The 20,568-nt window shown below is 38.1% G+C and overlaps 2 protein-coding genes across 3 annotated transcripts; one reads left to right on the forward strand and one right to left on the reverse strand.

The window, feature by feature from the left end:
* Positions 1-2,476: 2,476 nt before the first annotated feature.
* Positions 2,477-7,765, reverse strand: elof1 (elongation factor 1). The gene is made up of 4 exons (XM_017492148.2): positions 7,609-7,765; positions 5,591-5,722; positions 4,624-4,694; positions 2,477-2,897 (listed from the first exon to the last, which is right to left on the reverse strand). Exons 1-4 carry the CDS (start codon positions 7,716-7,718, stop codon positions 2,833-2,835), a joined length of 378 nt encoding a protein of 125 aa, XP_017347637.1. The 5' UTR covers positions 7,719-7,765; the 3' UTR covers positions 2,477-2,832.
* Positions 7,766-11,009: 3,244 nt separating this feature from the next.
* Positions 11,010-16,851, forward strand: tmem205 (transmembrane protein 205). Of its 2 annotated transcripts, none has more exons than XM_017492129.3 (4): positions 11,010-11,127; positions 14,565-14,673; positions 14,992-15,155; positions 15,451-16,851. In XM_017492129.3, exons 2-4 carry the CDS (start codon positions 14,574-14,576, stop codon positions 15,751-15,753), a joined length of 567 nt encoding a protein of 188 aa, XP_017347618.1. In that variant the 5' UTR covers positions 11,010-11,127; positions 14,565-14,573; the 3' UTR covers positions 15,754-16,851. The 2 variants fall into 2 exon arrangements, with proteins under 2 accessions (XP_017347618.1, XP_017347609.1); XM_017492120.3 differs by having other exon boundaries at positions 11,096-11,244.
* Positions 16,852-20,568: the final 3,717 nt, after the last annotated feature.

Consider the following 20,568-nt stretch of genomic DNA (forward strand, 5'->3'; position numbering starts at 1 on the left):
TACCAAAGAGTCCTTTAACATTAAGTCTCATCACATCACCACGGTTAAGGAGAATGAGATGAAAATGCACTTGAGAATTGACTGGATTCGTGTGAACTGGCTCTTTCACAACAAAAGAATTCCTGATTAGATGGAAGATGACATTTGGGCAGACGGCACCTTCAGTGAAAGATCAGGTGCAGACTGAGTTTCACTAAGGCATAGAATTGCTAAGTGCTTATGTCCATATTAGTACATCCCATCCAAAGGGAGGACACAGCAACGTTCTCACACTGTAGCGCTGCATTAATTTTCAAGTTCACTTGGAATTCAGCAAGCCAGTGCAAAAATACCTGGGTTTGTAATGATTTTTAATACAAGCGCATGCACTCAGAGCAACAAGGTTTGGATCATTAGTGGAAGATGGCCTGCAGACGGTAATACAAAACTTCAAAACCAAACAATAAAAATACTAAAAGACTGATTGCAGCTGAAACTGTAATGTTATTATAATGGACAATTTATGACCTGGTATTAAAAATATAAATGTTTTCAGAAAAGATGCTGATAGACTTACAGAGAATCATCTGTTAACTAAACTGCACAGGACATTCGAGAACAGTTCAATGTTAAAAAAAAGCTCAACACTGCTTAGTGTACCAAAAAAAATTCCCTGACACTTTACTTATAATCGCTGTCTACTATAAAAAGCATGACCCTCATATAAAATCTAAAGCACAACAGCATGCCGATACAGGACACTAATCAATGGTTAGTGATCTGCTACCACATCCATAAATTTTTATTCTTTTAGCGCAGCTGTTTGCCAGGGTTAACCTTTTTATTTATTTATTAAAGAACAGCAAATAGTACTTTTTAACCATTTATAGTTACATTTAATGTTGTGTAACAGTGTAACAACCATGAAACAAGGATGTGTTATCATTTACGTCATTCTCTCACCAACCTCTATTTTTATCTCTCTTAATAATAATAATAATAATAATAATAATAATAATAATAAATGCAGCTTGTGATGGTATAGAGAACCTGAAAAGCCTCTGTCCTGAAGATTCAAAACAGTTTTACAAGGCACTGACAACATTTTTAAATCTGGTGTTTTTTTTATGTGGAGTCTGCCATGAGAGTCGTTATGAATAAGTTGCTTCTACAGACATAACATATTAGAACTTGCACGTTAATATAAACATAATCGATTGAATTACAGCCTGCACTATTGTCAGAGCTGCGCTGTTATCCATCCATCCATCCATTTTCTGTACCGCTTATCCGACACAGGGTCACGGGGAAGCCTGGAGCCTATCCCAGGGAACTCAGGGCACAAGGCGGGGGACACCCTGGACGGGTCCGTACTGTTATAGAAGTAGAAAATTAATCAACACCTTCTGACCAATCAAATTTGAACCTTCAACAGTAATATAAAGAACAGCTTTTCACTTATTTTGAAGGGCCAGCACAGATAAAGGCAAACCCCAGTCTTATGCTTCCAGTACAGGTGGAATAGGTCACTGCAGACTTATGTAACTTATGACTCTTACTGAGCCCTAGAGGCAGGACGGATATCAGCAAGGAAATCATATGAATTGTACTGTGCTTACTGCCATAAGGAAATGCATTTCCAGAATACTTCTCTCATGCAGCACGTGGCCATTTGTGTTCCTTCCAGTGTTTCATCAGTGCCATCTTGTGGGCGTATTTCAGTCTGATAGGAAGAAGCTTACAGTACAGTAGCTTGGTGATGGGATTTGAACAATCCTGGCATACCTAAACTATATTTATGTAGATTTTTTTTTTAACATACTTCCATTTGTGTTGCCTAGCTACCACAGCAACCTATTAATTCCAGAAAGTTTGTTTATGCCAAGGCTTTGCAATAAAATTACTATGAAATGCAGCCACACGTTTCTGTGTCGTAGTTCTGTAAGAAAATATGATCAACCAACTCCAGTGCAATGAAAAGTGGATATTAACTGCTTAATTGATGTTGAACTACTGAATCTCTCAAATCAACTCTTAAACGGATTAATGCTGTTTACTCATGTGATTTTCTTCAGTGACTCAGCATCTGCAAGTTATTAAACCATTTTTCAAATTATTGACTACATTAGTAGTTTTTTTTCTACTGGGCGGTGGCACAGTGGGTAAACATTGCTGCCTCACAGCTCCAGGGTCCCTATTTCAATCCTGAGCTCAGATTACTGTCCTGCGTTCTTCCTGCATCCTTCCAGCGTCCCTGGTTTCCTCCCACCGCTGACAAACATGTCAGTAGGTTACTGAAAGGGAATACCCCATCCCACCACCACAGAACACAACACCAAGAGGGTGTATTAAAATAAAAAAACAGTAGCTTTAAATATTTCAAATGCAATCTACCTTTCAACATTAGTGGTCAGAGTTCCATAAAGAGCAGTGACACATAAAACAGACTTTATTAAAATATCATGTATGTGTAGAAATAACTGCACAGTGACTCTCGTTTCATCACAAACTTCCTAACACATTTTTATTGACATGTACTGGACCAATCATTAGACATATAAAAACCTAAACGCCAACTAAAAAAAAAGTTCACAAATTCTCAAAAGAAAAAATGTGGGTCTAATCATGTGGGTATTATCAAATGCACCAGCTTTCAAATTCGCCCAATTTCCTTTGTGTCTTCACATTGTGTAAAACTAACAAAAGGGAACATGATTACGCGTGACTCACAATGACTCTTTTAAATCAAGAGACAAATCGGATGTTACAGGATACATTTCATGATAGAAAAATACACCTCGTAGTCTTGTAGGGCCGTACAGACTTCTTTGACCTCTGACCCTATGAGATGAGCTACTGATTGGCTGCTTCGCAGGCATCGATCCAATCACTGTAGACGTCCACGGGCTCTGAGAGATCTGAGGTTAGAGAGGTTAAAGAAGAATGACACTTGAGCTCCTGTCTACAACCCCAATTCCAAAAAAGTTGGGACGATGTGTGAAATGGAAATAAAAACAGAATGCAATGATTTGCAAATCTCATAAATAGAGAAAACATATCAAATATTTAAACTGAGGAAATGTACCATTTTAAGACAAAAATAAAGTCATTTTGAATTTGGTGGCCGCAACATGTCTATAAAATAAATAAATAAAAAGTTGGGACGGGGCAACAAAACGCTGGAACAGTAAGTGTTACTAAAAAGAAACATCTGGAGGTTAATTGGCAACAGGTCAGAAACATGATTGGGTATAAAAAGAGTATCTTAGAGAGAGAAAGTCTTTCAGAAGTAAAGATGTGCAGAGATTCACCAATCTGTGAAAACCTGCGTCTACAATTTGTGGGACAATTTCAGAATAATGTTTCTCAATGTATAAATTATGAAGACTAGGAATATCTCATTATCTACAGTACATAATATCATCAAAAGATTCAGAGGATCCGGATAAATCTCTGTGTGCAAGGGACAGGGGTGAAAATCAATATTGCCTGCCCGTGATCTTCGGGCCCTCAGGGGGGCACTGCATTAAAAACAGACAAGATTCTGTAATGGAAATTACTGCATGGGCTCAGAAACACCTCCAGAACTCAATGACTGTGAACACAGTTCGCTGTGCCATCCACAAATGCTGGTTAAAGCTCTATCATGCAAAAAAGAAGCCATATGTGAACATGATCCAGAAACACCGCCATCTTCTCTGGGCCAATGGACTGAGGCGAAGTGGAAAACTGTTCTGAGGTCAGACAAATCGAAATTTGAAATTCTTTTTGGAAACCATGGATGCCACATTCTCTAAAATAAAGAGGACTAAAGAGGAGAGGGGCCATCCGGCTTTTTATCAGTGATCAGTTCAAAAGCCTGCATCTCTGATGGTATGGGGGTGCATTAGTTCCAATGGAATGGGCAGCTTGCACATCTGGAAAGACACCATCAATGCTGAAAGGTATATACAGGTTTTAGAGCAACATGATTCCATCCAGATTCCATCCCATCTTTACGTCTGAGAGACTCTGCCTCTCTATGATACTCTTTTTATCCCCAATCATGTTACTGACCTGTTGCTAATTTACCTAATTAATTGCAAAATGTTCCTCCAGCTGTTTCTTTTTAGTAACACTTACTTTTCCAGCATTTTGTTGCTCCGTCCCAACTTATATATTAGATTATATAATGAGTCTAAGTTATATAACTTAGATATTTTGCGGCCATCGAATTCAAAATTACCTTATTTTTTCCTTAAAATGGTACATTTACTCAGTTTAAACGTTTGATATGCTTACTATGTTCTATTGTGAATAACATATGGCTTTATGAAATTTGCAAATCATTGCATTCTGTGTTTATTTATATTTTACACGGCATTCCCAACTTTTTTGGAATTGGGCTTGTAAATGCTACAACTGATGCGTGGTTTTCTTAAATGGTTCTGACAAGATGTGTGTGCTTCATACAGTATCTTATTGGCTGCAGGACCATGCGATTACGCATAATGCACTGTATGTGCACATCAGGGTTTTTTTTTTTAACACCGACTTACAAAATAAACATTTGATACTCTAATGACAAATATGTCACTTTACGAAGCACATAGGCTCAAAACATGCATCACAAGGAACATGATTTAAAGTTGGTTAAAAGGATACAGGTAATAGGAGTCTGGAACTCCTCCAAGCACACAGTGCAAGATATTATTCCCGTGTTTCGACTTCGTTCCCTAATAAAAAAAAATTTAAAAGGGGGGGGGGGGGGGGGGGGGGTGCATCGAGTATTTTAAAGAGAAACACTGGAAGAGTTTATGAAAAATGTACCCACAACAAGATCTTAAACTGCATTAAGCTAATTTTGATCCTTTCTTACTTTAAAAAAAAGGTATTGCCATGTTACAATCGTATTTTACAAAAATAAAAACAAATTAAACATAAAACAAACAAATGTGGTCTGGCCTTAGATGTGGCTTACACGTACGTGTACTGTGGCCTCGGCATTCCCACACTGCCAAAAAACATCTATGTACTCATCTACCTGGCCAATGCTAGACTATACACTGATAAACCGAATCAAACTGTGTGTTTTCTCTACTGTAGAAAAAATACAAAGGCAACTGATGTATTTATCTTAATACATAACCTCTTACAAAACTGCTGCATATGCAGCCATGGTTTCTGAATTACATTTTTGGTTTTTATTCTGTTGTGTTTTTTTTATAGGTTTATCTCATTTTCCTGAATGTAGCATCCAGTACCTGGAAATGTTGAGTAAAACCCTTTCAAATGCATTTAACATCAACCAAAGTTCAGCGCCAGACGATGAAAAACAATCCTCCCGGGGCTGGCTTTTCAATTCACACTGCTTGCAGATTCATTTACTGAGACTGAAGCTTCATTTTTGTACTTTCTTACCATGAGTGAGGAAATATACCATGACATTTTTTTTTTCATAAAGGTATATGGTTTTAAAAAGAACTTCAAGTATAACTTCTTTGAACTGCATTACACCACTCCTTCACCTCACATTTAAACACAATATGCCAAAACTTATAATTTTATTTTAATGTCACTGCTATGAGGGTTAAAACAGTTGATGATGTTGACTGCTGGTTTGTAGCCTTACATTTTAACATCGCAGGATTTCTCGTGGTTACAGAAGGGGCAGGTAAACTGCGTGTCCAAATTTCCAGTCATTTTCTTCTTTGGAGGAGGCTTTCGCTTCGACTTTCTGCGACCCATTTGATACCGGATTACTCTGGAAGGAAGAATACCGTGTAGTAAGAGTGAACAGAATTACAAACACCATAAGACATACAAATGAGTTCAGCAGTCTTTAATAAGCGGAAAACCTTTTAGCAGCATATGCCTCATGAACAACAAGTTGTTTTGTTTTATTGTTATGAGGCAGACTAGTCTTGTGCAATATAACGATTTAATTGTGGTTACAAGTTCTGACATTGCCACCATATCCAGTGGTACTTAGTGGCAGATGGGCTGGTGTGAATATTTCAGAAAATGCTGATCTCCTGGGATTTTCTCTCTCTCTCACACACACACAACAGTCTCTAGAGTTTACACAGAATGGTGCGACAAAAGGGCTATTCGGAGGGGACTCGCTTTATATGAGGAGATTGGGTAATGTAATAATTACAAGAGCTTCTCTGTGATTTTAATCCCATGCGAACTGGTTATGCCAGTTATTTTTCCAGACTACGCATTCCTGTGCCAGTGAAGATTACAGCGTCTTTTACCATCTATAAAAAAAAACGCCTGTAAAAATAACCCCGGGTTAAACTAATCCTACGGTAACTGAAACTGCTCTTACTCTTTGATGATGATAATGAGTCTTTATTGATCACATATATATATGCACAGTGAAAATCTTTTCCGCAACATATGAGGAAGCTGGGGTCAGAGCACAGGGTCAGCCATGGTACAGCGCCCCTGGAGCAGAGAGGGTTGCTCAAGGGCCCAACAGTGGCAGCTTGGCAGTGCTGGGGCTTGAACCCCCAACCTTCCGATCAGCAACCCAGAGCCTTAACCACCAAGTCACCACTGCTTTGTGATGATTAGAAATGTGGTGTGTCGGAATACACATCACATAGAGCCTTGAAGCAAATGGGCTACACACAACAGCCCACTCCTGTCAGCCAAGGAGGCTACACTGGACATGGACTCAGCTGGACAGTTAGAGATTAGGAAAAGATCAACAGCCATATGTTCATAGAATTATACATGGATTATGTAATTCTGAGACGTCATTAAAAACACACACACACACACAGCGAGATTAGAAAGCTTAACGTGCTGACTCCACGTTGTCATGGTAACCTTTAAACAACACCTCGCTTAACGCACGCGCAACACACTGGACCGGATTACACGTAATTTGCGTTTAGACTGCGTGTAAACACAGCCAGTGCTGGACTAAAGAAATATAACGTCAAATGTTTACGATATATTTGAGTTGTTGTTTTTTTTTTTGTTTTTTTTTTAAACCATTCACCTCAATTTCAGGGTAAACTCGCTCCCATTTGGAGTAAGCCTTCATTATGAATATCATTTAAAATGAAGTTATAAGACTTGGGGGAGATGGAAACACTGGTGACACTGCATGATGGTGGATCATAAAATACTTTTGGTCTGACAACTGCGACGAATCTTGAGCATATGTAGTTACTATGCAGTTAAGCAAGTTATTTACTCCCATTTATTAACTCAAAGCCTGTGTTTGATTACACGATTGTACAATCAAAGAGCTGGAGTTAAGTTGTAGCAGCTGTGTAGCTACTTAGTTACAAGACAAGCTGGTTGCTATTGGCTACTAAGGATAAGGATAATTTAAACACAACTTACAATAAACAGAAAAGCACATTTTCAATTAAACTAGTCGGTTAGTTTGATTGGATAAATTTTAATCGGCATTAACTGGCTGTTTGTTAGCTACCTGGCTAAGCTAAACTACATAACACAGAGAAACAGCCCATTTAAACACCAGAAAACAGAAGGCCCGGCTAACGCTCGTTAGCAAAGCAGTCACATTTATTTTTTCGTTTACATCAGTTATGGCTACATGAGTTTTTGTGCTGTGCCACTGGACTTCCAGTCTAACAATCAAATAAACAACTTATAATTTCTTACCGGTTTTGAATGTACAAAGAGCACGTACACCGCGAATAAACACAAGAGAAACGTCCGGAGAACTTCTTCTGTAAGCATGTGCAGACAATTACAGTGTTGTAGAGCGCCATCTAGCGTCCATCGCCACCTCCGCCAAAAGGCTTCGTCCAAAATGGCTCTATTCAAAACATGAAGCGTATTAGACAAATAGATACTTGGTTCCTTGAGCTTTTTTTGTATTCCTGACCTTGGAACTAAAATTTATTTGTTGAAATGTTGTAACAAATGTTGTACTATGTTGTCAAGCCACACATGATTTTATGGAGATGCAAGTGATCCTGATGCTTTCTGCTCTCCGGACCTGCCAGATCCATCCTGATGCCCTACCTCTGGATGGACCTCTCATCAACTGGAGGCTACATTCTGCCCACTGAGGATGACTCCAAGCAGTGCAGCCTGGAGATTGCTGAGGATAGTACCGCTTGAAGTATCATGGAAATGGTTTTGGACCTCAATTCCACTTGGACATTCTTGCTGTGGTTGCTGGGACTATGGTTGCTGCTATGGCGTTAGGACTGCAATTACCACATGCAGTTTTGCACTCAAGTCTCCTTTAGTGAACAGTGGACTAGTTCAACAAACAGACTTCACATTAAAACCATAATGAACTTTCTTTTACTTTCACACTATTCATTGTTACCCAAACAAGGATAGGTTCCCTTCTGAGTCTGGTTCCTCTCAAGGTTTCTTCTTCATATCATCTTAGGGAGTTTTTCCTTGCCATCGTCGCCAACGGCTTGCTCAATAGGGATAAATTTACAGACTTAAAATCTGTATCATGTGTTTATATGTTTATGTAAAGCTGCTATGAGACAATGTCTATTGTTAAAAGTGCTATACAAATAAAATTGAATTGAATTAAGCTACAAGATTCAAGTACTTTCTTAATACTTTTTCTAAGTCTGGATGCAGTTGGCATTGGCCATTAGTGATGGGAAGTTTGGATCATTATTACTAATTGGGATCTTTGAATCTCGTTCAGCAAAATGAACGAATCTTTTTTCGAGTCATTTCGTTCATTTCAGCGGAATATAATTAAAATGTTACATGTTAAATTCCCCATCACGTCTAGTACTTAATAAACTATAAAATAAACTATAGGCTAATGCATCCAAGGCCGAATTATGAGAAAAAAAATTATTAATAAATAATTTAGCATTAGGTCTTCAGGCGATGCAGTCTATTAGTTCACCTCACCTCCTGATCCAAGTCGTTCTTTTGTCACGTCACATTTGTCACGTCTGTTCCCCGGAAACAGAAATAATTAGTTTACCTCTCAAGTCTTCGGGTTCCAGTCGTTCGTTCATCACGTGACTTGACAGATTATTTACACTGTGTAATGCCTTTTTTCTACCTATGTGGAGAATAATGGGAGAAGTATTTTTTTGGTAAAATTTCCACCAAGCTGTCAGATTTGCTGCAATAGTTGAAACATGGGTGATATTTGATTACTGGCTGATGAATGGCGGATCTGAGGTTCTGATTTCTTTGTTCCGCGTCTGTCCATAGCTCGTCTATCTGACTGGGCTATATTCATTTGATTATTGTTGAAAGTCTTTGAGCATTGTTGGAAGTTAAGGGCTTCAAGGCCTCCGTTAGTTTTGGATCTCTTTTGGGTGGATAATTTCGTCCATCCATCCATCTTCTACCGCTTACTCCTTCTTCAGGGGGAACCTGGAGCCAATCCCAGGGAGCATCGGGCACAAGGCGGGGTACACCCTGGACAGGGTGCCAGTCCATCGCAGTGCACAATCACTTACACACTCACACACCCATTCATACACTACGGACACTTTAGACACAGGGTGGATAATTTGAAATAAATAAATTAATAAACAAATACTGTGTCAGATGAGTTGGAGCAGTTATATAAAAATATGAGAGAATTTTTTTTTTAATCTTAAAACTTGCCCACAGTGAATTTCCAGCTGTGCATATCAGCTCATATCCAGATCTGATAACTGACTGAAGGATTCTCCTGTGATATCTTTCACTAACAGCCCACACACATATGATGATGCACATCATAATTTTGATATGACATTCATTTCCAAAAGAAGAAACTGGATACAAGCAGGGGATTCAGACTGGGTAATGACACTGATGCCTGACGCTTGATACTGGACAACTGATACCTGACAACTGACACCTGACAACTCACATCTGATATCTGATACCTGACAACTCAAATCTGATACTTAGCAACTGTTATCTGACAACTGACACCTGACAACTCATATCTGATAACTGATACCTGACAACTCACATCTGATACTTAGCAACTGTTATCTGACAACTGACACCTGACAACTCATATCTGATAACTGATACCTGACAACTGACACCTGACAACTCACATCTGATATCTGATACCTAACAACTGATATCTGACAACTGACACCTGACAACTTACATCTGATATCTGATACCTAACAACTGATATCTGACAACTGACACCTGACAACTCACATCTGATATCTGATACCTGACAACTGACAACTGACAACTGATAGCTGACAACTGAGACCTGATATCTGATACCTGACAACTCACATCTGATAACTGATACCTGTCAACTGATAGCTGATATCTGACAACTGAAACCTGACATCTGACAACTGAGAGCTGATATCTGATAACTGACACCTGACAACTGATATCTGACAACTGATAGCTGACAACTGAAACCTGACATCTGACAACTGAGACCTGATACTAATACCTGACAACTCACATCTGATAACTGATGCCTGTCAACTGACATCTGATATCTGACAACTGATAACTGACACCTGATATCTGATACCTGAAAACTTACATCTGACAACTGATAACTGAAACCTGTCAACTGACATGTGGGTCAGTGGTAGCTCAGTGGTTAAGACATTGGACTACTGATCGGAAGGTCGAAGTCCAAATCCCAGCTACTGCTGGGCCTTTGAACAAGGCCCTTATCCCTCATATTTGCAATTGTATAAGTGAGATAAAATCTAAGTTGCTCTGTCTAAATCACCAATGATATATGATAGCTGCCACCTGACAATAAGTGATACTTGACACTTATATTGCCGACAACTGAGACTTGAAGTAATATGTTATAACCTTTGAAAAGTTAACTGCCCTTTAAACACAATGCTCTTCTCGAGCAAAACTGATGACTGACAGTGTTATATAATAATGTGCTGAAGTGGCCATTGTTGTTTTGTGGAGTGAACAGTGTATGAAATATAATCCTCGAAACAAGAACGGACCCTGGCATATCCCCGATGTCACAATTAAGGGCGGGGCTTAGTACAGGCTTCAGTTCTTCTAACCTATGGTTGAACAATATGAGTCGTCTCTATTTAAATACAGGAGTCTGATTGGCGGTCCTGAATTTAGAGGCGTGTCTAAACGAAAAAGAACGCGGAAACGGTTGTTTGCCAAATTGGAGGCTGAAAACACTGAACATAGAAACGTGGGTCTAAAGAAACAAAACGGGTATGTTTTTTTTTTTTACATGTGCAACGAGCGGTATGAGAGTAGATGGCATTGTATGGCTTAAAATTGTGCGAAGCCACACACCATGAAGTTGGTCCATTTGAAACAATGAATACGGTGAGATCCGCGGTTAGACACAACTCAGGGTTTTAAGCGTTCACGTTACAAACATAACGATTACATAACAGTTTGTGTATATACGCTGGGAAGTGTAGTAACATGCATGTCGACAGGCAGTCAGGTCTTAACTGTGACAACACGTTATCTTTACTGGAAGCATGTTACTTCATGCTTTTACGCGTATGTTCGCGTATACGCAAAGACGTCCGCATAGCCTTTCAAAGTATACTCCATTTGACATGTACGCGTACACAGGCGACGACGCATGCGCATTACGACAACTTACACTACTACTCCTGGCCTACAAGAGTCAGTACAGAGCAGTAAAACACGTCTTCTGGTGTGAAAGACGAAAACGAAGAAGAGTCACAACAACGCTTAGGCAATCTCTCTCACGATTAACACCCATATACAAATCCTTATATTTTATATATCTTATATTACACGTTAAGGCTAGAATTATACAAATGTGGGTACTTTCTAACCTGCACTCGTTTCCGTTTATTCCGTTTTTTCCTTCGACTACTTTGACAATCAACAGCCCTGGGTCACTGCTGCCATCTTGTGGAACAACAAAATAGTGCAAAATAATTAAATGCGCATGTGCGACCTGCGTGAACAAAGTAGAACAATCTGGCGTCACGCGTACTGTACGCTGTCCCTTGATTTGTCCTTTACCACAACCCTGTCTGTTAAGGCAAAATGTTGACAAAGAAACATTAAAGCAGAAAATAGAGTAGGCTACATGTACTTTCTGTTAGCTGTAAATGTAACCAGAAGGTAATATAAATCGAATCCCCTAACTGTAAGATTGCCTCTGATGGACGTTTTAAGCAAAAGCCGCTTAAAAAAACAGTACCAGTGCACCAGCTTTTTCATAAATTAATTTAAACTTGTATCAAAGCCATAACCTAAAACGGTATTATTATTATTCTTTTTATTATTATTATGTCAGAGTCTGTAATATTCCTTCATCAGTATGTATCCTAAAAAAAAGTTTGTGAGTTGTCGTCAGAGGTCATGGCGTCATGAGGAGAGGGAGTATGGCTTGTTATGAGTCCCACACATATCTACACAACACTAGTTAATTCTTCAATCTTGTCTTAAATGTAAACTACATATAGTGGTATTTGCCAAGTGATAAAGAGATTTTCAAATATTGTTTTTTACTGCAAGAGATAGAGTGCCTACAGAAAGTATTCACCCCCAATGCTTATTTCTCTTTTTTTGCTGTATTGTAATATCACATTTTATCATAAAAGCATGTTTGTTTTGTTTTTTTTCTCTGCTCCTTTTGACGTGAGTCTCTAAAGAAATACAATTAGATTGCCTTGCATCTCTGGGGTTGGGGGTTCAAATATTGCCTCTAGTTTCCTCCCCCAGTTCAGAGACATGCGTTGTAGGCTGATTGGCATTTCCAAGTTGTCTGTAGTGTGTGAATGTGTGTGCAGTTGTTCCCTGTGATGGGTTGGGACCCCCTCCAGGGTGACCCCTGCCTTGTGCTGAGTTCCCTGGGATAGGCTCCAGGCTCCCCCTGACTTGAGAGCAGTATGGATATATATATATATATATATATATATATATATATATATATATATATATATATATATATATATATATATATATATATATATATATATATATAACCTTCATGGGTAGTTCCTTGGTCTTCATGACTGCTGCCATTTTAATTGTGAGATCTGTAACGTCAGAGATATTATTTGAACAAGCATACAATTGGACACAGTGGATTTGAAAATTAACACAGGTGTACCTTGTTTAACATATTCAGTGCAAGCTCTTAAAAATGAAATAAAATTCTTAATGTAGATTGCTAAAAGAAAGGGGGTAAATACTTATCAGTAATAAATACCTAAATAATTCTGAGGAAATATGTGTGTATACAGTTAAAAAAGAAGCAATGAGCAAAAAAGTCCTATTCTAATATATTTAAATTTGATGTTGCAATGCAGCGAGAAAAGTGAATACTTTAAGGCAGCACTGTAAAAATGAATGATGACTGATTTATTTGTCTTAAAACAACTTGAAAACTTTCTGCTTTAGGATTTAAATTTCTTTTCTTTTTATATACAGTTGCCTACAGTAAATTTTACATTGTTTCCCTAAATGTGAGAAGAAATACGTCTTCACCATATAGTGCAATACAAAATACTGACTTACTGTAGCTATTCCTTGATTATTACTTGGCTATCATTTACCTGCGGATAAACACCATATTGGAGAAGGTCTTTCCTTCATGCATCCAGCAGGGTGTGACACTAGCAGCATATCTTCTACTTGTTGCTCTTTAAGCCCTAAACACTTAACTGCATTGTTATTCCCAGTTTCCCACTGAGCACAACCAACATTTATTTAAAAAACAACACAAGATCTCAGCACTCATTCATCTGATGTCCATGATGTGGTGAATGTCTATACTAGGAATGGGTGATGTGGACTTAAAACTGGATCATGATATTTTCTTGTATTTATTGCGATAACGATATCAGTGACGATATAAAACAAAGTGAACTCTGTCATTCAGACCATACAACAAGGAGTGCACAGCAGAACGAAATTGCATTTCTCCAAGCTCAAATGTGCAGAAATCATGAACAAAAAATAAATAAATAGACTGTACCATTCACAACTGTTTTTGGCTACAAGTGACAGCTGCATACAGTCTTGAGAGCCTCAGAAACACAAACATTGATCTAAAAGTAATATTTTCTGTAACCAAACCAGTTCCAGATTGTAGCGGTAGCTCGTCGTTTAGCGATAAACTCCTCCTCAGCTTCACGTATGCCTTCCGCCATACTTGTTTTCACTCTGCAAGTGAGCTGTGAACGGGTCGCAGTACCATAAGGGCGACTGTGGCTCAGTTGGTAGAGTGGGTTGTCCACTAATTGTAGGGTTTGTGGTTCAATTCCCGGCCCGCATGACTCCACATGCCGAGGTGTCCTTGGGCAAAAGACTGAACCCCAAGTTGCTCCCGATGGCAAGTTAGCGCTTTGCATGGCAGCTCTGCTACACATTGGTGTGAGTGTGTGAATGGGTGAATGAGACAGTGTAAAGCACTTTGGATAAAAGCGCTATATAAGTGCACTATTTACCATTTACATTTACCATTTACCGTCGCACACAGAAATACGTCATCAACTAGGCTTTATCGTTATTATCACGGGAAGACTAATTCTACTGGTATATTGCAAACGATAAGATATCGGCCATCCCTAGTCTATACTGTAAGTAACGTTTTAGGTGTATGTGTTCAATAAGACTTTTCATTAATATTATATGTAATGTCTGTGTTTCAGAAGTTTAGAATGGCTACTGAGGGAGACCCAGCAGGCATGGTGAAGGTGCTTCACCTGTTGCTCATGGCGTTCTCATGGGGCATGCAGTTGTGGGTGTCGTTCATTGCAGGTAACGCCATCCTCCTCCTCCATCACTGTTACTAGCAGCTACACAAGTCCATACATACTAGGACTAGATAATATGGACAACTATATTATGATTATATTGCTGCAGGTAAAAATTTAGATTTGCTGTGCAATACATTAAGATGTGACATGGTTAAACTTGCCTTGCCTTGATTATCAGGAATGTCTAACATTACTATATACAATTTTAAAAAATCTGTGATTTACTGAAACTGCTGCCTTCTAGCCTACAATATGAATATTGCAAAGGCCAAAATATACTGCAGACATAATTCACAGTGGTTTGGTATGATTCTTTCAGGGTATGTTTTGTTGTCCAAGGTCACTCGGCACACGTTTGGCTTAGTTCAGAGCAAACTCTTCCCCATGTATTTCTATTGCCTGCTGGGCAGTAACACAGTCAGCCTGGCCATATACGCTGTGTACCATCCCAGAGAGCTGTTGAACTGGCATGAGACTATACAGGTGAGCTCAGCTGTGGTTCTTTCAGGATGTCTGTGGGTCTTTAAAAAGTCTTCATTTATCTGAACTGATCAGTTTCATGGGTCTAATTAAATTGTCTTAAATACAAATTAAAATGCTATCCGTAGTGCTTAATTTTTTTTCCTCGATCTGCTATCACCTTATTAATGCTTGCACAACTGCAATAAAGCTTTCTTTTTTCCTTTCTTCCTTCCTTTCTCACCCATCACCATCTTTCGCTTGCTCTCTATCTCTCCAGATAATTTGGTCCTAATACCTGATTCTGTTTCCTTGACAGATGGCTCTGTTCTTCGTGGCCGTGATCGTGGCAGGGCTGAACGCGCAGTGGTTCACTCCAGCTGTCATTGAGCACTTGCTGGTGATGATGGAGATTGAGCAGGAGCATGGCCTTGGTGGAGAGATTGGCTTTTCCACCAATAGGGAGCGCTACATCAAACTCCGTGAGCAGGATCCAAAATACAAGGCCCACAGGAACAGCTTTAACCGCTTCCACGGCATATCCACCCTGAGCAACCTCATTGGCTTCGCCTGCACCACCATCAATCTCATCTACCTGGCACTTCATTTGGCTTCGATATAAAATTGTTGGCCTACTACTTACAAAAGATTTGACCCGTAAAAGTATTGTTACACCTATGTTCGTTCTTGAGGGCCAGAACACAACAAAATTATGACACATCTCATTCAGTTTTGAACAGGCTTTGGAATAAGTTATAGAAATATGAACACTGCCAAAAATTATATCTTCACAAGTAAATATGAATATTTCTCTTTTTTTAATGAATATTTTTGTTTTTGTTTTTAAATAAATATAAGATTAATCCTTTTTCTAGACATAGTTCCGAATTTCAAGCTTCAAAATGTCATTCCTAGAAACAGTATAGACAGGTTTAATGGTTTTGTTTTTGGTACATAATAATCTCATAATGTGAAATATTAGATAACTTATTTTGTTCAAAATAGTTTCACTTACTGAGATATAATTTTTTTGTAGTGAAACTGAGCAGCAGTGATCCTCCAGACCCTGAGGGGTTTTTTTTTCTGTTCAGGTATTCTTGCATCGACTATTATATTCTATATAATATATATCGTACTATACATTAAAACTGCACAAATAATTGTAAAATAATAACAAGTAGAAGATGATGGGCAAATCAAAATGGCTAAATCATAAACAATTAAGCGCAGTAATATTCATAATACTACACAAATTTGGCTTTAACAAAGTTTTGTTTTACTTTTATTACATTTATTGTTATTTTATTCTGGTTTTCAATATAGCATAGCTAAGGGCTGCAGGTTTGTTATACAGCTACAACATTTGAAACTTGTAGATATTGACTCAAGTGCCACCAATATTAAAGTTAGCCTAATTGATGATTAGTTATCATTAATGTGAAAGCATATATTAATTTAAAAACAGAAGCTGATTCCATTCATTTTGCAGTTTCATGTCACTGTATATTGAATAAAATTTTATGAGAAGACACTTGACCAAACCATACATTTCAATATACATTTTATTAACAGTTTTTACTATTATAAAATTGACAATACATCACATTTGTATTGTAAGTACATATTAAGTTGTATTTTTATGAATACACAGTAAATACGCTTTTTCACTTTTCAAATTGTTGATTTTTAAGTCTAATTAAAATGGCATTGTTTGCTTGTGTATGTTTGTACGATTTTGGCTGATTAAGGGTTAGCTGGTCTAAGTTTTATATGTGTATAACAATCTGTGTGTAGTTAAATTTAGAATAATACTTGTGTAATGTGCTGTGTACATGTTTCACACTAGAGGGCTCTGCCTGTATTCATGTAAAAAAATCTCCAAGCACCCTGAATGCCTGAGCTTTTCCATCGTGTTCAATGATGAATCACTGTGTTGATTCAGCTATGTCCATTAATCATACAGTTCAGGAAGAGGAGCCCTGCATAATCTAGCTGTGTTTGTGCACTGACGTCCATTGGAAAATTAACTTTAAATGCTTTGTGGCAGAGTGTTCTCAATTGAATCAAATTTCCAATACTAGTAAGCATCAGTGTTGTTTTCACAGCACAAAACAAACTTAATTTGAGTTACACAACTTTAACTAATTATAGGTAACACAAATCAGGCTTTAGGTTATTAAAAGTGGACTATAATTTTAGAATAACAAATTACTGACCCTGTTAGTTGATGGATAAAGGAAGGGAGGTATCTTAGATCTAGATTTTATAGTATGGTGTTAACACATTTGCATTGTGTTTAATTTTCATTTATGTTTTATTATTTAGAACTTTTAATAATCCACAAGGTCACAATTCCTGTAGCTTTACAGGAATCTACATAGATATATAAGAGAATTTAGAATTTCAGCTTTTATTTACTGGTATTTATAGGTAGAAGTGTTAAACAACATAGAGCATAGCACATTTTGTATCAGACCACCCAAATGTATGTGGTCAAAAATATTTGAACATGTGATTGACCGGTGTTTCTTGTTACCGAAGTGTGTCCTGTTAGAGTGATCGTTTAAACAATACATAGCTCTGACCATCTATTCTTGGGTAAAGCCTTCAGTTTCACCTATGAAGACTGCATTTGTTGTTAAAAGGGATAAGCCAACATGAAGATCGGAGAGCTGTCTATGGGAGAAAAGAGGAAAAATCAATCAAAGCCAATACAACAATTCAGAATGTCCTGGAAAATAAAGAAACCACTGGTATACTGAGCAACAGACACTGAATGGGTCAGCCAAGGAAAAAAACGACATCTGATGAAAGAAACATTATGAAAACTGTGAAGAAAAACCCCAAAATAACAGTCAGTGACATCACCAACAACCTCCGCAGGGCAGGAGTGAAGGTATCACAATCCACCATTCAAAGAAGACTTCAAGAGCAGAAATATAGAGGCCATATCACAAGATGCAAATCACTCAGCAGTAAGAATCGGAAAGCCAAATTGGAATTCACGAAGAAATATAGAGACGAGTCACAAAATTTCTGGAACCTAAATTCAACATTAACAAAGTGAAGGAAAGGCCAAAGTTTGGCGAAAGAAAGGATCTTCACATTAACAGCATTTGGCAGACACCCTCATCCAGAGTGACTTACATTTATCTAATTTTTATACAACTGAGTAGCTGAGGGTTAAGGGCCTTGCTCAAGGGCCCAACAGTGGCAGCTTGGCAGTGCTGGGATTTGAACTCACAAACTTCCGATCAACTGATCTTAACCACTGAGCTATTACATGATACACATAAGCCAAAACATCCAAGCTCATCTGTGAAATATGGTGGAGGGAGTGTCATGGCTTGGGCTTGCATACCTGCTTCTGGAACAGGCTCACTAATCTTTATTGATGATGGAACTCATGATGGTAGCAGCAGAATGAATTCAGAAGTTTACAGGAACCCTTTATCATGCAGCAAGACAAGGATCCAAAACACACTGCCAACTCAACAAATGACTTAATCAGGAGGAAAACATTGGAAGGTTTTAGTCTGGCCTTATCACCAGACCTTAACCCAATTTTCTCCTGAAGAGGAAACTGGAGGGAGAAACACCCCAAAACAAACAACTGAAAGAGGCCACTATAAAAACCTAGAACAGCATCACGAAAGAAGAAACCAACAGTTTGGTGATGTCAGTGAGTCGCAGGCTTGATTCACTTATTGCAATCAAGGGATATGCAACCAAATATTAAGTGTTATTTACTTTAATTTACTTATCTGTTCCTACACTTTTGATCACCTAAAAATTGGGTGATCTGATAAAAAAGGCTCTAAGTTTTATAACACATCTAGATTTAAATACCAGGAAATGAAAGCTGTAATCCTAAACTCTCATCTCATATCCATCTTTTGATCTCAAACCCAAATGTCTTTAATTGGCCTTGCTGTTCCAATAGTTTTTTGTTGATTTGTTTGTTTGTTGTTTGTTTGTTTTGGGGGGGGGGCACTGTAGATTTAGATGACAATCCAGATGTGACAAGGAAAAAACAATGAAAGGAACCAGACTCAAAAAGGAACCCATCCTCTTCCGAGTAATGCAGGATAGGTGGATTATAAATTATTGCTTTTATAAAATATATATATAACTTTAATATTTACTATCAAGTCAAACATTCCAATGTGTTGGAAAGATGTTCAGTATGAGCATCATAGTCTTTATGAATACAGCAGCAGTTATTCTGTATTCTGTACTAGTGTACAGTTATTCAGTCTACTGTAGTCAGAGTAAGATTATGCACTGAAGAAAGGATGAGACTTGGCTGTAAATTTTGTTTTGGAAGTATGGGGCTATCCACAGCAGCAGAAAGTGAGCCACAAGTACAGAAGCTCCAAGCAGGCGTATAGCATCATGATGAGTCAGGCACGAATCAGGGAGGGTGAGATGAACCACAGCAGGTGTGTTCAGATCACTGGAAACCAGCACACTTTTGTGAACCCTTAACATGCATGGTTGACCAGTGCAGGGTATACATAGACCTGTGCACATTTTGATCATTTTAGGTTGAAACATACATGATCTATTCTACACAAACTGCACCTTAGATTTGTAAAACATATCTTTAGGGAAATGCGTTAGTGATGATGAATCTGTTGACTAGGTTTGTTTTTTTTTTGTTTTTTTTTTTATCAGAGAGCTAAAACAGAAAAAATAAGCAAAAAGGGCAAATACAAAAATTGCTTTGCATTGTATTCAGGAATACACGTAATTTTGGCCATTCTGATCACCACCAGGAAAGAAGCCCAATGTCCGAATTTTTTTATTTATCCTTCAGTGTTACTTGAGTTCAGTCAAGACATTCTGCTTTTGCATTTCGTGAAATTCGGTTATCTTAAGTTGAAACCTACAGTATTTTAATACAATCCATATTTATCCACTTTTGTAAAAAAAAAAAAAAAAAGTCTAATGTTCCAATCTCTCAGTCAAATCCAAAACAGATAACCAGTGTGTCACTGCACATTGGCCTCACACTTCCAGGGTTGGGGGTCCAATTCCTGCCTCCACCCTGTGTGAAGTGTTTGCATGTTCTCCCTGTGTTTCAGAGGTTTCCTCCGGGTTCCCCTGTTTCCTCCACCTGTCCAAAGACACACGTAGATGGCTAATTGGCATTTCCAAAATGTTCATAGTGAGTGTGCAATTGTCTTGCGATGGCTCAGCACCCCTTCCTGGGTGTCCCATGGGATAGGTTCCAGGTTCCATGCGACCCTGGTATGGAAAATGGATGTATGGATTAATTTTCCAGAAACTTACACAAACCTACTGTTTATTTTTTATTTTTTCAGTCTATAAAAGTGGTTCAAATCAGATAAAATCAAACTGTATGTTCTCTAGCTTCTTGGCCAGATAGAAGTATATTAAGGTCCATTAAATATAGGCTGCATGAAGCTAAAAC

The sequence above is a fragment of the Ictalurus punctatus genome, chromosome 2, assembly GCF_001660625.3.
Source record: "Ictalurus punctatus breed USDA103 chromosome 2, Coco_2.0, whole genome shotgun sequence".
NCBI classification, from domain to species: Eukaryota; Metazoa; Chordata; class Actinopteri; order Siluriformes; family Ictaluridae; genus Ictalurus; species Ictalurus punctatus.